This window comes from Gossypium raimondii, chromosome 12 (assembly GCF_025698545.1).
Source record: "Gossypium raimondii isolate GPD5lz chromosome 12, ASM2569854v1, whole genome shotgun sequence".
Classification (NCBI taxonomy): Eukaryota; Viridiplantae; Streptophyta; class Magnoliopsida; order Malvales; family Malvaceae; genus Gossypium; species Gossypium raimondii.
Genome location: NC_068576.1, coordinates 46,186,465 through 46,206,853, shown reverse-complemented (window position 1 = coordinate 46,206,853; position 20,389 = coordinate 46,186,465). Strand labels below are relative to the sequence as shown.

General features: G+C 31.6%; 1 protein-coding gene across 1 annotated transcript; it reads left to right on the top strand.

Moving 5' to 3' along the window:
* The first annotated feature begins 5,408 nt into the window (after window positions 1–5,408).
* On the top strand, window positions 5,409–7,085 carry LOC105764497 (transcription factor MYB16). Its single transcript, XM_012583090.2, has 3 exons — window positions 5,409–5,654; window positions 5,748–5,877; window positions 6,203–7,085. Exons 1-3 carry the CDS (start codon window positions 5,522–5,524, stop codon window positions 7,041–7,043), a joined length of 1,104 nt encoding a protein of 367 aa, XP_012438544.1. The 5' UTR covers window positions 5,409–5,521; the 3' UTR covers window positions 7,044–7,085.
* Window positions 7,086–20,389: the final 13,304 nt, after the last annotated feature.

Sequence of the window (20,389 nt, the reverse complement as noted above, 5' to 3'; positions counted from 1 at the left end):
TGGCCATGCGTACGGGTAGAGACATGGGCGTGTGTCTCAGCCGTGTGTGACACATGGCCATGCGCACGCGTATGTCTCATGTAACTTAAAGTTTTAAGAAACAAAATACATTGAATTGCTCACACAGGTAGAGACATGGGCGTGTGTCTCAGCCGTGTGTGTCACACGACCTAGTGTCACGGGGCTAGACCTTTCATCTCACTATTCGTTCTTCGAAACTCGCCTAAATCAGCCTTTACGCAAATGAGGATTCCTTAAGAACTCATCCAAGGCACCAAGTTGAAGAGCGGAAGCGATTTAAGCCAAAAGAAGCTATAAAGAACAACAGAAGGAGCACACACAAAGTGTTTGAGCAAAAGCTCTCAATATTCTCTTATTCACAAAGAATAATAGAACAATGAATGAAGTGAGTACAAATGAGGGGGAGGCTCTCTATTTATAGTTGAGCTCCCCAAAATCCGACGGTTAAGATACATTTACATCGACAGACGAGATTAACCATATCCCTTGATTTTAGGGATTTACAAGATATATCATATCAAATCTAATCTAATCTAATCTTTACAAGATATGATTCCCTCAATCTTCTAAGATTAGTTACCAAATTAGCCTAAGTTGCCATATCTTCATTATCGGGCCAACTAGGCTTCAATTTGACAGGCTTCTCCAATAGCTTATTGAATCGAACCAGTTCTTGCGAGCCAAATGATCCCCATCTAAATAATAGACCTCCATTGGATGCATTTGGTACGATGGTCATGGGTTTTGAATTACGGCCTGTGACACTAGCACATGGGCGTGTGACTTGGCTGTGTAACCTCTACATCTAATTTTTGAAAATTAAATTGTCCACACGGCTTAGCACACGGGCGTGTGGCTAGCCGTGTGACCTAAGTCAGAGAGTTACACGGGCTGAGACACGGCCGTGTGGCTTACATCGAATGCCCACATGGCCTTGGACACGGGCGTGTCACTTGGCTATGTGAGCCACATCGCCTGACCACATGGGCGTGTGTTCCCTGTACCTTGGAAAAATTTTAAAATTTTGTGAAAAATTTACCGAGTTCCCGATTTAGTCCCGAATTGTTTCAAATGCATAAATTGGACCTCGAAGGTTCATTTAAGGGACAAAATGATTGAATATGATTGGTTTTGGATATGAATAGTAAATAATATGAATTAATTGTATTTGTTCTATAAACTTTGATAATGCTCCATAACCTTATTCTGGCGACAGATACAGGTTAGGGGTGTTACAGCTTATCTCTAGTTTCTTGTGGAACCAAATTATGACCTGGAATGTTCAGGTTATGTAGAAACTATCAACCTCTTATTGTCCATTGGTTTACATGTCCAAATATAACCATTAGTAAACCATAAAGTGATCTTATAGCTTATGTTTGATATTGGGTGTAAAAGTGTCTTGGCTTTTGTTTTGCTTGTTGTGGTTGTTTTTACTAATTAACCAAGGGGCTTCAAACTTGAGCAATGTGTAGGACTTGTATGTATTTCATTCTTTGAGTTAGCATTGTGCTACCTTTGATCATTTACATGTGAAAAGTAAATATGGTCTGTTATGCCAATGTGTTTGACTAAAATATAATTTCTTGGTCCATGGTTATCTTGTTTGTTTCAGTTAATTTTGTTGAGTATTGTTTCTAATTTCTTACTCATCCTCAGGTAATTGCCCTTTAAACATATCATGCATTATAAATGTGTCTTTTGGGAGTTAATTTTTTATGTTGTATTTATTATTTGTTGTTTAATACCACATTCATATACTTTTTCATTTTCAGAAAGACAATGTTTAAAGCCAATCTTGTATATTTTAGAATTCTTTTAAAGTTCTCTCATGTGATTTGACGGTTGACCATCTTACTCTTTTCCAGGTTATTTCATTGTTTTGATCTTAGTTGGCCTTAGCGCAAAACTTCATTTTTCCAGAAGCCAGAACCAAGGTCAAAGGTTTGGATCTGTCTAATCACTGTCAAGTAGAGCATATGTCTTAAGGGTGATCTCTTGTTATGTGTGTTCTCTTACTTATATGTTGCTCCAACCCTTAACATTTTTTAAAGTACCCATGTCCGACACGTATGTTTTGATGCATATTCAAACATGGGCATGGAGTTATGATCCTTCAAGAATCTTTCAAATACAAAAATCTTGATTGAAATCAATTATAAACCTAATATTTTTAGCAAACAGCATAACTGAATCATCTTTAAACTAACATATGATCAAAGTACTTTGTGCCTATGTGTTGCCTTCCCCCTTTTTCTTCCTATTTTCCTTCTCAAGCATGATAAAAATTTCAAGTGTAATTGAAGGTTACACAGTTTCTTCAAACAACTGTTAGCTTTTACAATTGTTCTTGAAATTATCTATTTTTCAAGCTAATGGGTCTTGATAGCATATCTTATTCATTTTGAGAATGTTTATGTGTAATCTGTTTGAATTTTTAGCTTAAGTTTGGTTTTAGGTGGTTGTCTATACCTTTTCCTAGATCTCCGTTTTTTCCATTTCTGTTTTACTTGTTTTACATAAGAACCTTTTTGAGGAAAGAAAAAAGAAGAGTTTAAAGTGCATTTTGATATATATTAAATCATGAACTATGCATCTAGTGTTTCAATGAGCTTTAAATGGAAACTGGAACATTGCAATAAGTATTGTGGTTATTTTGTCTTCATCACTATATTTCTTGCAAATTGTACTCTTACATCAATAGCCCTGTGTTGTTGGGGATTCTATTTCACAAACCTGTGTTTGAATCAATACATCATTTTCTTTTGGTTCCTATGTATCCTGACTGTATTTTTATGCTGCGAATGGCATTTATGTTATTTTTATTCCTTTTCTTTTGTAGAATCCACTTAAATTGGGAGGAGGTCAACATCGAAAAACTACATTTGTTGAGCATCAAACATTTTTTCATCTTTACCATAGTTTTCAACGGTTGTGGATATTTCTCGTTATGGTGTTTCAGGTTTGTAATTCTAAATGATGGTTTATTTCCATGTACAATTATCTATTTCTTCCATTTATTTGTCTATTCTTTCTCTCATTCTTTTTATTCTTCTTCTTTGATTTGGTGCATAGAACTACAGAGAGCACCTGCCAATAAAATGTTACTTTCTCTTCTCCTTTTCCTGTCACATATTGTTAATATATGTGTGTAATTTATTTTTCTTTCCGCTATTCTGGTCTTATTTTAATTATACTCTTTTATAGAACTCAATAATATCCATATCCATCTCCATCCGTATCTCCCTTGCCCTCTCCTCTTAGCAATCTCCTTATTTAGGTGTTAGAATTTGGATCCTTGAGTCTTTCTCTAATAGGTACAAAAACAAATTTTTTGTTTTCCCTTTGATGTAGTCCATAGTATCTCTTCCAAACAAATGCATTAGAGAAATGACAAGGTACTGAAATACTTGGAACTGAAAGAGCTATTAGCACTCGTAGTTTTCTCTACTTATTTAGTTTATTCTATTAGGTGGTAGTTTAGGCCATATACTAGCCACTTTTCTAATGTCCAAAAGTTCAATTTTCATTTAATTCTATAGTTCTTTCAAACCGCCTCATCTGTCAATATCTATCTTCTACTATCTGTAATGAAAACTTGGAAACTACTTGATCATTGTTTCTTATTTTAGCATCTTTTATCACACTTCCTCTAATCTTTGAATCTGTCTATGTTCACTCCTGTTTTGTGCTACAATAGAGTTCTAGATTTCTCTCATCTTTGAGTAGAATTTTTCTCTTTTAAGTGAAAGCTAAATTATTCATGGTTATCATTACATCTTAAATATTTTTATGGGCTGCTTACTTCTCTTTTTTAGGGTCTTACAATCATTGCATTCAATGATGGACATCTGAATGCCAAGACTTTACGGGAAGTTTTTAGTCTTGGTCTAACTTTTGTAGTGATGAACTTTATTTGGAAATATATGACATTCATTTAGGTTCCAGTAAATAACTTGTTCTACCTCAAGCCTTATGCCTCTCTTCCATTCTCTTTTTATCTTCTCACAGCAATTCACAGAATTCAACCCCTGTTTCTTTATTTTCAAAGTACAAGAAGAGTCCAACTAGACGAACCAAGAGCAGGTGGGAGCCTTTAGAGGAGAAATCAGTTGACAAATTGGGTTCTCTCAACAATTATGTTGTAAAATATAGTAGCTAAGTTCCTCTTGATGAAAAGGACAGAAAATTCTTCTTTTATATGTATGTTACAGTTGTGTTCTATAATAAATACATGTCCGGTTCTTTTCAGTTTGGTTTGGTTTTTACCGATTTTTTATCTGTCGTAGTTTGTACTGATTTGATTCTAGACTATAACTAATCGAATGTATATTTGTTATTGATGTATTGTATTTGTACGGAGGAGTTTTAGATGAATGGTTGGTGTTGATTTATCTATGATTTATATTTTTGAACTATTTTGTCAATTTAATTTATATATGTAGTAATAATTGAATACATAAATTAACATGACTTTTAGCGACGCTTTTACTAAAAACGCCGCTAAAGAAAATGACCTTTAGCGGCATTTGTGGGGAAAGTGCCGCTAAAGGTCATGTTTTCTAGCGGCGTTTATAGGGAAAGCGCCACTAAAGGTCATGTTCTATAGCGTTTGTGGGGGAAGCGCTGCTAAAAGTCATGTTCTTTAGTGGCGTTTGTGGCAATAGTAGTGTTTATGGGTAAAGCACCGCTAAAGGTCATGTTCTGTACCGGCGTTTTTCCACATAAACGCCGCAAAATTTAGCGGCGTTATTTATAGCGGCGTTTTTTACGGCGCTTATCAAAACGCCGCAAATGTTTTAGCGGCGCTTATAGGCCAAAAAAAACGCCGCTAAAAACCTGTTTTGCTGTAGTGATATAATTTTTTTTATTCTACCCTTAATCATAAATATCAATTTTATTTAAACTAAAAAAAGTAAGGGAAGTTGAGTATCTCTTGCTTTCTTTTAAAAGTTAATTTTTATTTATTTATCCCAATTCGAGAGAAGTTAAAGAAAGGAAAAAAAAGGAAATCTAAACAAAACAATTTTTAAGATGTAAAATGTCTTTTTGTCGACTTTTTTTATAAATAATTTTATTATGATGTTATAATTGTAAAACTTTATTATGAACAATCACCTTTGCATATTCTATCCAAACAAAATAAATAAAATTACTTAATTTTCTTTTCCTTCACTACTTTTTAGTGTTTAAATAAGATAATAAATATTATTTACTTTCTTTTTCTTTGCTTTCCTATCTTTAATTCAAACATAGTGTTAGAAAAGAAAATTATATTCTTAAACAAGGGTATAATGGTCATATAGGCTTAAGTAATATTTATTACACTGTAAGCCTATAAAACGCACTTATATATCTACTTTAAATTAACCAACTCTACCCACATTTTCGTTGCTTTCAACTGCGTATAATATCTCTCTATCATCTCTTTATCATTGTCTGTTTTCAAATTAAGGAACAAAATTCATTGAGGATTCGGCCTGGCTTGACTTCAAAGAACATGCAGCAGTCTCCATGTAGCGACAAGGTGGGGTTGAAGAAAGGGCCATGGACTCCAGAAGAAGACCAAAAACTCTTGTCTTATATTCAAGAACACGGCGGTGGAAGCTGGCGCGGCTTGCCCGCAAAAGCTGGTCATTATTTCCACATCTCTTCTTAGATTGCCTAGCCTTTCTAATTATGACAAATCAAACTTTATTTGATGTTTGGTTTTGATTTTGATATAGGACTTCAAAGATGTGGCAAGAGTTGTAGACTTAGGTGGATTAACTACTTAAGACCAGATATCAAAAGAGGAAAGTTCAGTTCGCAGGAAGAACGAACCATCATTCAACTCCATGCCCTTCTTGGAAACAGGTGATTTTGCTTTAAAATCCCAACTTATTATTTATTTCTTTCTTTCACTCTTTTGTATATACGACAACCGATAAAGTGGCATGCTTCTCTTCATCTTATATAATCTCTCTTAGGTGATGGCAATAGTACAATAAGGACCATATATCGTTTCTTTTAGTTGAGATAGTAAATGACAGCATAATATCGACCAGTACCACCCCAACTATTAGTCAATACCAATGATCATGAATTGTTAACTACCAGTTGTATTCGGAACCTATTATCTAGCTTGGGTTTATTTGTCTAATTGGATTAATAAATTTATGTGTAATATATATATGCATAGGTGGTCGGCTATTGCGGCTCATTTGCCAAAAAGAACAGACAATGAGATCAAGAACTACTGGAATACACAGTTGAAGAAAAGATTGACCAAGATAGGGATCGACCCTGCAACTCACAGGCCTAAAACCGATACCCTCGGTTCAACTCCCAAGGATGCCGCTAACCTTAGCCACATGGCTCAATGGGAGAGTGCTCGGTTAGAAGCTGAAGCTAGATTGGTGAGAGAGTCGAAACGAGTTTCAAACCCTCCGCAAAACCAATTTAGGTTCACGTCTTCATCGGCTCCTCCACTGGTAAGCAAAATTGATGTTGGTTTGGCTCATGCTACTAAACCGCAATGCCTCGATGTACTCAAAGCTTGGCAACGTGTAGTCACTGGATTGTTCACTTTCAACACTGACAACCTCCAATCTCCAACATCGACGTCGAGCTTCACGGAAAACAGGTTACCAATCTCATCTGTCGGATTCATTGACAGCTTTTTGGGGAACTCAAATAACAGCTGTTGCGGAAATAATTGGGAATGTGTGGAGAAATCGAGCCAAGTTGCCGAGTTACAGGAAAGATTGGATAACTCAATGGGGTTGCATGACATATTGGATTTCTCCTCAGACGATGTATGGTTTCAAGGCTCATACAGGGCGGAAAATATGATGGAAGGGTATTCGGACACGTTAATGGTTTGTGATTCTGGGGATCATCAGAAGAGTTTGTCAATGGAGCCTAGACAAAACTTTAATGTTGGAACAAGTAATGCTAGTAGTTTCGAAGAAAACAAGAATTACTGGAACAACATCCTTAATTTTGCGAATGCTTCCCCATCTGGTTCTTCTGTCTTTTGAGATTAATTGTTAAGATTCGATATAAATAAAAAAAATATATAAATTTTTGAAGTAAAAGAAAATTCTTTTATTATTATTAATTATTTAATTATTTTGAACAATCATATTATAGATTAGTTTTAAAACAATACTTAGAATGACCCATAGGCATTTTTGATACAAAAATGCTAGAACTAGGCATAACCTCTTCACAACTCATGAATAAGAGGATAATGCGTTTTAACGCACTCGAACCTATATTCTTCTGAATTGACAACAATACTCATATTAATCGAATTAAACCTCAATCAACTTATTATTATCATTTTAAATATAAAACATTTGGATAAAAATATAAAAGAAACTCCCAAGTATAGAATAATACTAAACTCATAAGTGCCTCCATATAATATAATATCCCAATGGTACGGGAAACCTTCGAATTAATTTTTGATTAACAAGGAGGCTCAATTATTTTAAACATCTCTCAAATTTTATGGTTTTTTTTTCAAATATTTATAATATGATTGAAAGCATCATACAACATCTATTGATTCCACATAGTATAATCGACAGTCTTATCTACTGAAAATGAGTTAATTGATTGGACAAAACACAGCGTTCAGATAGTCGCCTTAGGTCTCGTGGAAGATAACAGGTAGAAAATTGATTCTTTTTGATAAAATAATTAGGTGAGAGGTTGATTAATGATTTAATGTCCTCTTATAGCAGATTTCATCAGAGACTGATGATAATATAAATCAAATTTAATTCTCCTGAAATGAAAGTGTACAGTACATAATTATATCGCAATTATATGTAATCACTATTCCATTACCTACCATGCACTTAAATTTAAAGAATTAGGTTAAATGGGATTTATATTCATCAGTTCCATATATAGAATATTTCAGCTGCTTGGATTTGACACTGCTATCAAGATTTCGAATATATATTGCACCCTTGCTAATTTCGTTGCTATACCCAACTTTATAATTTTCGTGGGTTTGCGAGCTTCCTTTAAAATATCACATTTTCTTCTAAAAGTAGCTTTTAACTCTCTTTACTGTACGAATTGCATTACATTAATTTTTTCATCATTAATAAATCAATTTAATTCTTACAATATTATTATAATTTTTGAAATAAAGTTAAATTAATTGTAAATTTCAAATTGTGGTCGATAATAGTGTGAATTTAAATCTCAATTGTAAAAAAGAAGAAGTATTATGGTGGTACAAAAATGATTTAAGCTCAAGCTTTTCATTATAACTTCTTTCACCTACAATTATAATAATTAAAATCTTGATAAAGAGCTTATTCGCACATGAATAAGTTTCTGAATTGTAAGCAAATACCTCAATATATAAGCGTACTTGATCTTCACAAATCAAGTTAGTGTGATGGCAATTGAACTTCTATAATTTGAAGAACTTCTTGATCGTATGTTTGAAATAAGGAAAGATAATCATGCTAAATCACTTTCTTCCTTCAATTTGTTGTATAAAATCAAAAGACGTACGCCAATTAAAATAGACAAGCCTCAACAGCTCAGTTGCTATCATCAACCATTTTTTTCAAAGTTGAATAAGGTTTTTCATATAAAGAATTAAGTAAACCTCAATCAATTCTAATTTATTCAGACTTAATAAAACAAATTAAAATAAATTTTCACAAAATCAGCTATATATGAGATTTGGTTAAGATGTTGGTAGTTTGAAAAGATGATTTCTGATGGCAAGAATATCACCATCTATCGTTGAAAGCGGGGATAATATGAATACATAAAGGTCATCCATATTTTGACTTGATTGCATATCACACTAAATATGGAAATATGATCCCAGTAAATAAATCGAATTAATCCCAATAATAGTTTCTTTGTTGTTAGTAATATCTTATATTAATCCCATAAAATATCAACAAGTATATACAAATATGAGTAAACTAGTTAAAGAGTGAAGTTGGGACCAAACTTTGCAAGTGATTATAGATATCATGAACCAAAATCTCAATTTACTAATCTCATCTCTTAAAAATGAGAATGTGAACAAACTAAATTGTATCCTGAATTTCTGGTAGAATAAATTTCTATTGAGAATTATGAATAATAGACTTGTGATTTCAATTAATTAAGAGTAATTAATTGCATTGTATTAGTATTGATTTGGAGAAACACTTGACTAATATATTTATGTTATGTCTACATCTCACGTCTTCTTTCGTGCTCGACATAAGTACCATTGCATTGAGTTCTATAATACAGTAACAGGTTAATTTTAGCACCAACACACAAAAGGTAAAATATTTTAACAATAAAGATGGAACACTCACCTACTTAAAAGAGGTAATATTTGAAACAATAACCTTTCGTACTAAAACGACATTTCAGCAGGACGATAAGAAAATGTTTTAAAAAAACAGGACGAGAATGAATGGAATAACTTTTGGGTAGAAAAATTATAGAGGGGTATGGTGATAAGTTTAGCATTTAATGTTTATTCATTTTGTTATTTTAGTCATAGTTTTTATTATTATTTAGTCTTCAATCTTTAAATTTTAGTCATTGTTTTTGTTATATACCAATGATCACCAACCCGAGTCCTAGATAAGATCTGGGTCACCTACCCGTGACCCGAATAGGAACTGCAAGAGGACAGCGGGGGAGTTCGTAGATCTAGCTCACAAGGCGAGCTCACGGGTTCAGCTCACACGAATGGAGTGAGGATCGCAACCCTAGTCTGCATATACCCAAGATGCTCACAGAAGACCCAAGGTGCTCACAAAAGGAAGATCGCGTGCTCTGCAGGTGACCTAGTGTGAAACACGTGTCCAGCGGGCCTAAAGCCCAACCGGAATGTCAATCCTAAGAACAAAGAGGACCACGTACACTGTAGGCAGCCCAAGGCGAAACACGTGTCCAACAGGCCTGGAGTCTGCATGGAATGTCAGTCTTAGGAATGATGGAGTCGAGGCAAAACAGTGAGGTCAGGTTGTGAGCTATGATAGTATAAATACCCGAATGCTCGTGTTGATGAGATATGAAAAAAAAGGACTCAAGAGTTTTTAATAGAAAAACTAATTGAACTGTTAAATTTTTTTTGACAATTACATGATAGCTTGCTTGGGAGTCGACATATACTTCATTGTAGACATAGATAATCTTTTAAAAACTTTATGATTTTTTCACAAATTATTAATTTTTAATAATTTTATTTTTTTAAATTTTATGAAATACATGTGAATTGCTATACAAATTACCACATCATGCCATTAAAATTTTATCTATCTAATCAACGTTTCTATCTAAAATAACAAACTAACTAAAATTTAAAAGTTGAAAGTTAAAATTGTTCAAAAATCAAAACCACTTTGACCAAAAAAAGAAAAGTAAATAATAGAAGTTAAATTTATAATTACACATTAGAATCTTTAAAGTTAAAATTTATAGACATGAATACAATAATTTCACATCATTATTTCTAAAAGTATAAAATTATTATTATACTTGTACATGTACAATATACTGTCTATATAAATTTAACTTTACTAATTTAAATTAAAACTTTTCTTTTCCAAAAGAAACCTACACGTTTTTCAATTTAAATCTTTGTTTTCTCGATAACAGCATCCACTTTCGAATTGGTTGCGACTTCTTTACTTGTATTTTTCTGATTTTTTTTTATAATTTTAGTCCATAATATCATGATTTTTGTCTACATTTTGTGTGTATTTTTTATTTTATTTTGTCCACTTTATTTTCTCTAAAACAGTAGTGATTTTAGTTTATAATCACATTTTTTTTACGTATATATGAGATTTGTTAAGGTAAGGCTGCCACTAGATCTATTAGAAATTATTCTTGGAGGGCTTTATCATGATAGAACACAGTGATAATGTTTGTAAAATTAGAATTCGAGATGGTGAGGAGGATAAACCGTCTGAGACTTAGTTTTTTGTGCATCACAGATACGGTGGATCTCTTGAGATTTTGGGTAGTGACAGAGGCAAATCTAGGGAGACTGGCATGGGCCCCGGTCCCCCTAAAATGGAAAAATTCTATTTAGGCCCTCTAAATTTTTTTTGAAAATTTAAATTAGTAAAAATAGAATTGCACTTTGCCCCCCTAAAATTATAAAAATTCAATTTAATCTTTTAAAAAATATAAAGATATAGACTATAAAAAATTAAGATTTCATTCGCCCCTAAAAAATTATTCTAGCATCACTCCTGGGTAGTGATTTCTTGGTTGACTAGAGTTTATCATCAAGTTGGTCTGATGATGGTGGGACTAGGATGCATTTTTTAAAGGTTTGATCCAAATGATACATCTCTAGTTTGTTTCTGAATTTTCTAGTGTTGCAATTATTATCAATTTGTCTTTCTCATCTTTTAAGGATTATTATGTAGACATGATATTTGAGTATTAGCTTGTAGTGTCTTATTTATCCTTGTACCATATTCTATGTCTTTGTATTCTTATAGTTCATGATTTTTATTAATGATAGTATTTTTAAAAATAATTATACAACAATTTAAAAACTTAATTAATCTAACTAATTGAATATAATTATGGGAAATAATAAGATATTAGTTATTATTATTATTATTAATTGGAGATTGAGGATGAGATTACTTAATATTGAATTTAAGCTATAACATTATATTTTTATCACTATCTTTACTTTTAGGTTATTAAATTCACAACCAATGAAATCACAAACAGACTTGAATTACGTATTAGAGATTATTAAGATATTAAAGTATGAAATTGCTACGAAATTTTTGAAAAGAAAAATATAATGCAATATTTTTAAGGATAATTATCATGGTTATGGAGGTTTAGTTTCATAAGTAGACGCTATAATTCACTTGCTATATTCAGAAGTAGAATTATAAAAGAGACATCCGACCATTTAGAGAAAAAAAAAAAAAACACTGCTGGTGTTTGGTAAAAACATTATTATGAATATTTGTATGTTTTTGAATAATTTTATTATAGGTTTTGATCATATCGACTCTTTTTAATATAATGCTTAAAACTCCCCATAATCCCTTCCTAATCTACAAACAGAGGGATAAAGTGTTTTAGCTTATTCAAACCCACGTCCTCATGTATTGACAACAATACTCGATCAACAAATATTTATATATTTTAAAAGATGTGTTGAGATAGCAAAATTTAAAATGGTAGCCTACAGTTCAGACATTGACAATCACATATCAATGACAATCTTAGGGTTTTGGTTTTACCCCCACCCTAATTCTGAATTTAATAATTGCCATTTATATCAATGGGCCTGTTTGGACCAAAATATTCAATCTGTTGGGGACTATTGCAGTATCCTTAAAACACTCTTGTTATTCTGGATATCTAGTATTTCTCTCTCCACTAAGAACCTTGAATTAAGACTATGGTTCGTGCCAACAAAGCAGTAAAGGTTGATTTTGTTCTTCTAACCAACAAAATAATAAGTATGTAGTGGCTAATTAAGTCTTTGGATTATTATTATTTTTAGAGTATTACACACTAATAATTAGTTTTTTTTTTTTGCATTTTGATATATTTATATATTTGTATAGTATTCATGTGTTTTTTTTAAAAAAAAAAGAGAAGTATAAACTATTACTTAGCAATTAGTTTAGTAGTAGATAAATCGTTAAGATCTTCATGCACTGCATTCAGAACAAAATCAGGGGGTTGAGACCAATAATGAATGCCAATGCCCATTCTTTCTGTAGCCTTTGCTAAACAATCTATCAGCCTGTTGCATTCTTGATGTACATGTTTTAAGTTGGTATCCCAATCACGACTCAATAAATCTCGAATAGCATTAACAATATATGATTTCGGCTGATGTCTCATTGAGTTCCCCTTAATATGGTGTAGCGCTTTCAAACAATCTGTTTCTAACAAAACATCTCAACATCCAAACTTCCAAGCCTGATCAAGACCATCCAGAATGTCCAAGAGTTCTACCTCATACGTATTGTACATCCCTATATTTCTTGCAAATCTCAAACACCACAAACCAGTTGCATCTCGGATCACACCACCTGCCGTACCTATTTCATAAACCAAATTCTGACCACCATTAACATTTAATTTATTTATATTTAGAATAATTTTGGCGTGCTTTCGTATATGTTTGTGTTATATATTCATATTATGTATTTTTTATAGAATATTTATGTTTGTGTTTTTCTTATTATAAATTTATCTATAATTTATTGCATGTTAATAAATTTCGACACTTTGACATATGTGTGGTGTTTATATTATTTTATAGGTTAGGTTTTATATTGAGTCGTGTGTCATAATAATTCAATTGGGAGGAATAATTTTTATGTTTGTGACGTGTTATAAACTTTTAAATATAGTAAATCTATTTACTAAATGATGACATCAACTATTTGTATCATGTATATATATATCTTTTATCATATGTGTTTTAATTATTTTATTTTTACTATGCTTTAAATTATTTCATATTTTATCATGATTTAACTTTAAATTTATATGTTTAAAAGCGATTTATCATGTTTATCACACATTATAAATATTTATTTAAAATTAATTATATTTCAAACAAAGCGAGGGTTTATTCTAGTCAGTTGAAATTTAATTTGAATATATAAATCATATTTTAGATATTAAAATATGGGGAGGGACCACCTTTTTTTTTTCCTGCTATCGAGCGGGATCCACTTACACAGTAAAAACTAAACTAATTTTACATTCTTCTTTAACTATTTATATAATTAATATTTTAACGATTCAACCGTTATATTTTATGGTCTATTCATGTAGATCATCCATGTCAAATTTGATCTAAATTTAAAATTTCTAAATATTTGTTTGATGTAAAAAAAATTCAACCATTGAATATATATTAATATATAGAGTATTTTAGATTGATATGGTAGAAATATTGGATTGATTCAAAATTTACATGCATGACAAGTACAATTATATTGATAAGTTCAATAGTGGGATCATTAAAATATTAATCATATAAATACTTACGTAAGTATGTAAAATTATTTTAGTTCTTTCAACTGTAAGTAGATCCATCCTTAAAATATAATCATACAAATTCAAATATATAATTTTATATACTTGAAATAAATTTCAAAAGAGAAATAATTGTATAACCAATATAAATATTATAAAAAGTACATTGGATGACAAATGATGGTTAAAAAATATCATTTTGACTCCAAAAGTGTTTTTCCAAACCAAAAAGCTACAAATTACAACTTTTGCAATTGAGCTAAAAAAACAATTTTACTTTTCACAAACTACTTGTTTGGCATTACTTAGGGCTCCAAAAGTATTTTTGAAAAGGCAACGGTGAATGAAGTGTTTTTCAAGTATGAAACATCACTAACTCGCGATGCATTTTTCAATGTGATCTTGGCATTTTTATAGGTTGCATTTTCTTCTTATAGATTGAAGATCTTAGCTTTGCAATGCATTCTAAAATGTGTCAAAACGAGTTCAAGAGCTTAATTTATATTTTTTTTATTGAAAATTGCACAAATATAATTTTTTGTACAAGCTCAATACAAGAATTACAAGTTTTGAAGCTTTGGATCATGTTTCGGTAAAATTGAAAGTTTAATTTATGATATCTTATAATTACAATTATTTATTTTAATTATATCTATGGTAACTTAATTTATTAGATTAGGTTTAGTTTAGCTATCATTATATCAATTAGTTGAAGCTAAAGGAAGGTTTGCTTCATTGTTTTCAAGTAGCATAATTTTTTGTACAAGCTCAATCTAAGAATTACAAATTTTGAAGCTTTGGATCATATCTCAGTAAAATTGGAAGTTTAATTTATGATATTTTATAATTACAATTATTTATTTTAATTAAATCTATATTAACTTAGTTTATTAGATTAGGTTTACTTTTATGTTATTTAGTTGGAGGCAAAGGAAGGCTTGTTTCATTGTTTTCAAGTAGCTTAGGTGTATATATACATATATGACATTATGCTTTGTAATAGACAACATTTTATAATTAATTTTATTCTTAAAAAATTATTTTAAGGGAGTTTCTTCGAGATTCGTTAGGTGTTATGGTAAGATACATTATACTCTTAAAAGAAGAATGTAAGTTCAAATTTTGAAAATGATATTGTTGAAAAGATAACCATCAACTTTGAACATGACTCATAAAACGCACATGGTGATTACTAATAATTAATTAAGATTTAATAGATACAGTTATAAAGAAGTAAAAAGTAATAATAACTCATTCATCCCATAGTTCAATCCAATTGATTGGTTACCATCAAGAAGTGAGCTTCAGTGTGGTTATGGACCAACTGCAGACAACCAACATGGTCCATTTTAAAGTAAATATTACCAGAAAGATGGAATCCAATCTGACTATATCTATATCAAAGCAACCTTTTAAGTAATTGCAGTAGTGGTAGTTGTGATATTTACGCTTCCTGCATGTGCTTGATTTTGAGCAGGCGGCCCTTGGCACTGCCTTGTCTAATAATCATTATATTCATTATCAGAATGTGCCATATTTTGTAGAATTTATTAGAAAATAGGAACTGTTTCATTAATAATAGCAATAACGAAGAACCAAACTAATCAACTAACCAAGTTAATGGGATTACACTTATATATTGATTATATATGTGTCTGTACATTTGTGGATCAACTTTCAATTTCAGGTATCTCCCCACCTCTTACAAACTCTTCTCCTCCGCTTCTTTATTTGCTGTTTGCTGATAATTAGACACAAAGGGCACGATCTGAATGCTGGAGTTCGTGGACTCCAGATATAGACCAGAAGCTCTTAACTTATATTGAAAAATAAGATTTATCGACACTAAAAGTTATTACGAAATGTTAAATTAATTTTATTATGATGATAAAAAGTCGTTATAGTATTATTGCGCATACCTCCGTTATTTAAAGTATACATGACTTTGCAAATTGAAAAGTCGTTTTAATTTTTATATATCAAATATAAAGTTTTGATTTAATTTTATAAAAATGTTTTAATTACCATACAATATCTTTAGGACAACGGTAGTATTTTAGTTACCAGAATTATTACATAATCACAATATATTGGTTGCAAAAAGAAAATTGCAGCAGTGTTAATTTAGATACTAAATTTTATGATGATTGCCCAATATTATTTTGCGATAATATTTTAATAGGTTATGTATTACTTTAAGCAACAACTAAAAGTTATTGTCATAATTTTTTTAACAACCAAAAATGTGATTGTCAAATCATTTATGTAACAATAATAATATCAATCGTCAAATATTATTTTAAAACAATTAATTGGTTATGTATTACATTGCACGATGGCTAAATACCATTGCCAAATATTTGTTTTAACAACCATAAAGTATAGTTTCCAAATCATTTATATAATAATATTGTTGGGAACTTTAATTGTCTATACATTTAAGTTGTTACATGCCATGTTGGAACATTGATTGGGGCAGGTTGATTTGTTGGCATTTGTGGCTTGCATAATTTTTTAAAATGTATCTAGACAAAATATAATTGATGGTTCGTGTTACAAATAGAATTAATTATATTGTGAATTTTATTGTTATTACTTGTTCAGTTTTTGAAGAAAGTGGAGTATTTTAAAACAGTATGCAACCTTATCTTTATCCATTAAGGATGAAACCAGTTTGAATTTTTGTTTCGAGCTAAAGGCGTGGTTTCGACATTTAAAAGAATTTTTATGGATAAAGTTAGGTTAAATTTAAAAATTAATTTATTTGATTTTTGAATTGAGAAGTCGGTAGAATTTGGCATATAAATAAGCTTTTGTGCTTCGCTTGGATGTGTGCCTATAAAGTACTTTAAGAGTGTTTTCTATCAAGTATTGCTTGCGTTTACTTTGTTTTAGGCATTTCTTATAGGTTAAACTTTGGTTGTAAGTAAAGATATTGGGTGAGTGGTTGTAACTAGAGGTGCTTATGGGCCGGGCGGCCCGGCCCGGCCCGACGGCCCGCCCAAAATATGGGAGGGTTTGGTAAAAATATAGGCCCGAAATATGGGCTTGGGCAAAAAACGAGGCCTGCTTAGAAAACGGGCGGGCCTCAAGCACCACTTTTTCGTTCGCCCGCCCGATATAATAAATATATTTATTTTTAAAATTTTAAAATATTTTACATACTTTTTAATTTTTTAAATTTTAAAATATTTTAAAATACTTTTTTAATTTTTTAATTTTAAAATATTTTAAAAATATTTTAAAATACTTTTTAATTTTAAAATAAAATGGGTCAGGCAGGCTCGGCTTATGATTTTTTCCCGGGCCGGGCCTGGGCAAAATCTTAGGCCCATATTTCGGGCCGGGCCGAAATTTTTTATGGGTCCGGCCCAAACCCGGCCCGGCCCGTCCCATGAGCACCTCTAGTTGTAACAAACGGGGTTCATTATTGGGGTTGCAATTATCCAACATTGTAATGGTAGATTAGGTCTTATACAATAGGTGATCCGAATAATTTGTTGAATGAAATCATTTACTGAGCAAGGCTTCGTAAAGTAGGATAGTTATTCGAATTGTGTTAACAAATATTGTGTGTCAATTTATGTTTTTGCTTTACTCTCTTTTTGAGTATGTTAAGTATACTGGCTTGTTCCAACTTCTGTTCCAACATTAGTTAGAACAATTGATTGGAACATTAAGCAAATCAAAGGTTTTTTCAATTAGTATCAAAGTAGGATCCAAGCATACACGAAGGTGATCTTATGCTTGACTTATAACCATGGAATCCATGAAGGAAGGTAGTTCAATTATTCGAGCCCCATTGCTACTTATTCATCAAATTATGCATATTGAAAGGCTCACATAAGGGTTTTTATCTTGTCCATCGATGAAGCAACTTAGGAAGTTCATGGTAAGTGTTGGGGTTGAAACAATGAGAGATGTACATCTTTATTTTGATAGTTTTAGGAAGATTGTTTTAAAAGACTTTTTCTATGCTTTTAGTTTCAAAAGAAACTTAATTTAAATTGCTTGTTTATTTAAAAACGATTTGACCGTGACATTTAGGAAAAGTTTTACAATTTTTAGAAGTTGTTCATTTATCTGTAAAGGCTAGATGCAAAACAATATCTTTTTTTTTTATCAAACCAAAGATGTACACACTGTTGGAAGTTGAAATTGCGAATAAGAAACTTAAAAATTCTAATTCGAGTGAGGTGTATCTTTGGCATTTGAAACTTGGTCATATTAACCAAGAGATAATCACTAGGCTTGTCAAAGATGGCACCTTAAGCGTATTTAAGGAAGTCGATTTCCTACAATGTGAATCTTGGTTGGAAGATAAAATAACCAAGTGATCTTTTAATGCAAAAGGTACAAGGGTTGTTCAACTCTTAGAACTTGTGCACACTAATGTATGTGATCCTATGAATGTCAGTTCGTGAGATGGCTACAATGACCACGTAACCTTTATAGATTATTATTCCTAGTATGTGTACCTAATGCACTGCAAAAGCGAAACATTAGATAAATTTCAAGAGTATTTTACGAACGTGGAGAAACAATTAGGTTTACTTATGAAAACCCTTCAATCGGATCAATGTGGGGAATTTTTATCGAATGAGTTCTTAGGATACCTCAAAGAGAATGAGATATTATCCCAATTAATAGTGTTGAGAACTCTATAATAAAATGGTGTGGTAGAGAGAACAAATAGATCCCTGTTAGACCTGGTTCGATCGATGTTAATGTAAACCCTTATACCCGACCCGATTGCTGGTCAAGATATCGGGATGTTACATTTGTTGCTGAAGCAATGAAAGTCAAATTCGTGTCATTCTAAGTACTTATTTAATCACTTTGATCAATTTAAGTTTTTGATATGCCTTAGTATCATTTACAAGTCTTGTACAAGTTTATTGTAGCCTTTAAAATATCCAAAAGAGGAACAGGGACTAGAGTGATGTTGGAAAAAATCCCTGGTTTGAAAACGATTTTTTTGCACAGCGAAAAATTAAAATTTTGAAAACTGACCTGGTTTGTAATATTTATAGTATTAAACCTTAACCGAATACGTACGTACTTGTGTTTTTGGATAAGCGGATCCTTGATGTTTTTCGGGCTTCAACCAAATAAGCTTCTCTACTATTCTGGTACCACGAATTGCTTCGAGTGTGAGCTCAAACCAATTGAATTGAAACGCAGAACCAGAGAAAAGTTTCTCTCCTTTTGGGGTGAAAACAAAAATTCTCACTTTTTAATAGAAACTGGTAAAATTATTATTCTGAAAAAATATATGTAATAGTTGAGAATGAATTCTCTCTATTTTTTGGCAAAATAACAATCTCTCTAAATTTGTATTTATAGTTCTATCGATGTTATCTATTTATAAGAAGAGAAGGTAGAACCCTTGTAGAGTTTTAGATGTTTATTTTAAATAGAAAAACAACATCCTACTCAGAGTAGGAGAGAGGTGAATGACTCACCCTTGTATTTCTACTAGGGTTGCCGCCCCCTTCATGTTATATGAAAGGTTTTGAGTCTCTCTCACATCGGGTCCAATTACGTGTACTTCATGGGCCTTTTTGACCCAGTACTTTATACTGTGATACAACTCGATTCAATTTTTTTATTTCCCAAAATAAACTTTAATATTTACATATTAAATAATTTTCTCATCCTAGTACTTCAATTGCTACTACCTTGCCTTCGGCTTCATTGGTGTTTTGATTCCCATCAAACTTCTTTCTCTTCTTGGTCAACTTCTTAAATTTCCTATTGAAATTATGGTGAGAAGGTAACTACTATTACAAATCCTCAATAGTAGTTTCATGCTTAGTTGCAATTAAGGATGTGACTTCTAGTGCAATGTTCTTCTCTACTTTGCCCTTGTTTTTCCTTGTCTCTTCAATATTCATCTCAATGGTTTGCAATGAACCAATGATTTCATCAGCCCTTATTGTATCAATGTCCTTGCCCTCATTTATAGCAATCACCTTAATCACAAATCGTTCTAGTAGAGACCTAAGCACTTTTCTGGCCAACTTAACATTGGAGAAGAGGAAATGCCTAATTAGTAATGTTACATAATTTTGCATAGAACTCTAAAAAAGATTCATTCTCCAACGTCCTCAAGGTCTGAAACTTTGTTGTCAAGATCTAAAGTTTCGATTGCTTAATGGTATTGGTGCCTTAATATGTAGTCTCAAATATGGTTTAAGCTTCTTTGGCATAGTGCACTTGGAGATACATTTGAACCCTTGGGGGTTCACTCCATTAAAAATTGCATTGAAAGCCTTAAAGTTTGTACTAGCTAGCTTGTCTTTATCACTAGTCCATAGGACTTCAAGCTTTGGAGTCTTCACACCATCCA

What these genes read in the sequence shown, in the direction of transcription:
- LOC105764497 (XM_012583090.2), top strand. Translation starts at nt 5,522, where the DNA reads ATGCAGCAGTCTCCATGTAGCGACAAGGTGGGGTTGAAGAAAGGGCCA. An exon ending in CGGCTTGCCCGCAAAAGCTG is followed by an intron (nt 5,655 to 5,747) that starts GTCATTATTTCC and finishes ATTTTGATATAG; the next exon opens with GACTTCAAAGATGTGGCAAG. An exon ending in CATGCCCTTCTTGGAAACAG is followed by an intron (nt 5,878 to 6,202) that starts GTGATTTTGCTT and finishes ATATATGCATAG; the next exon opens with GTGGTCGGCTATTGCGGCTC.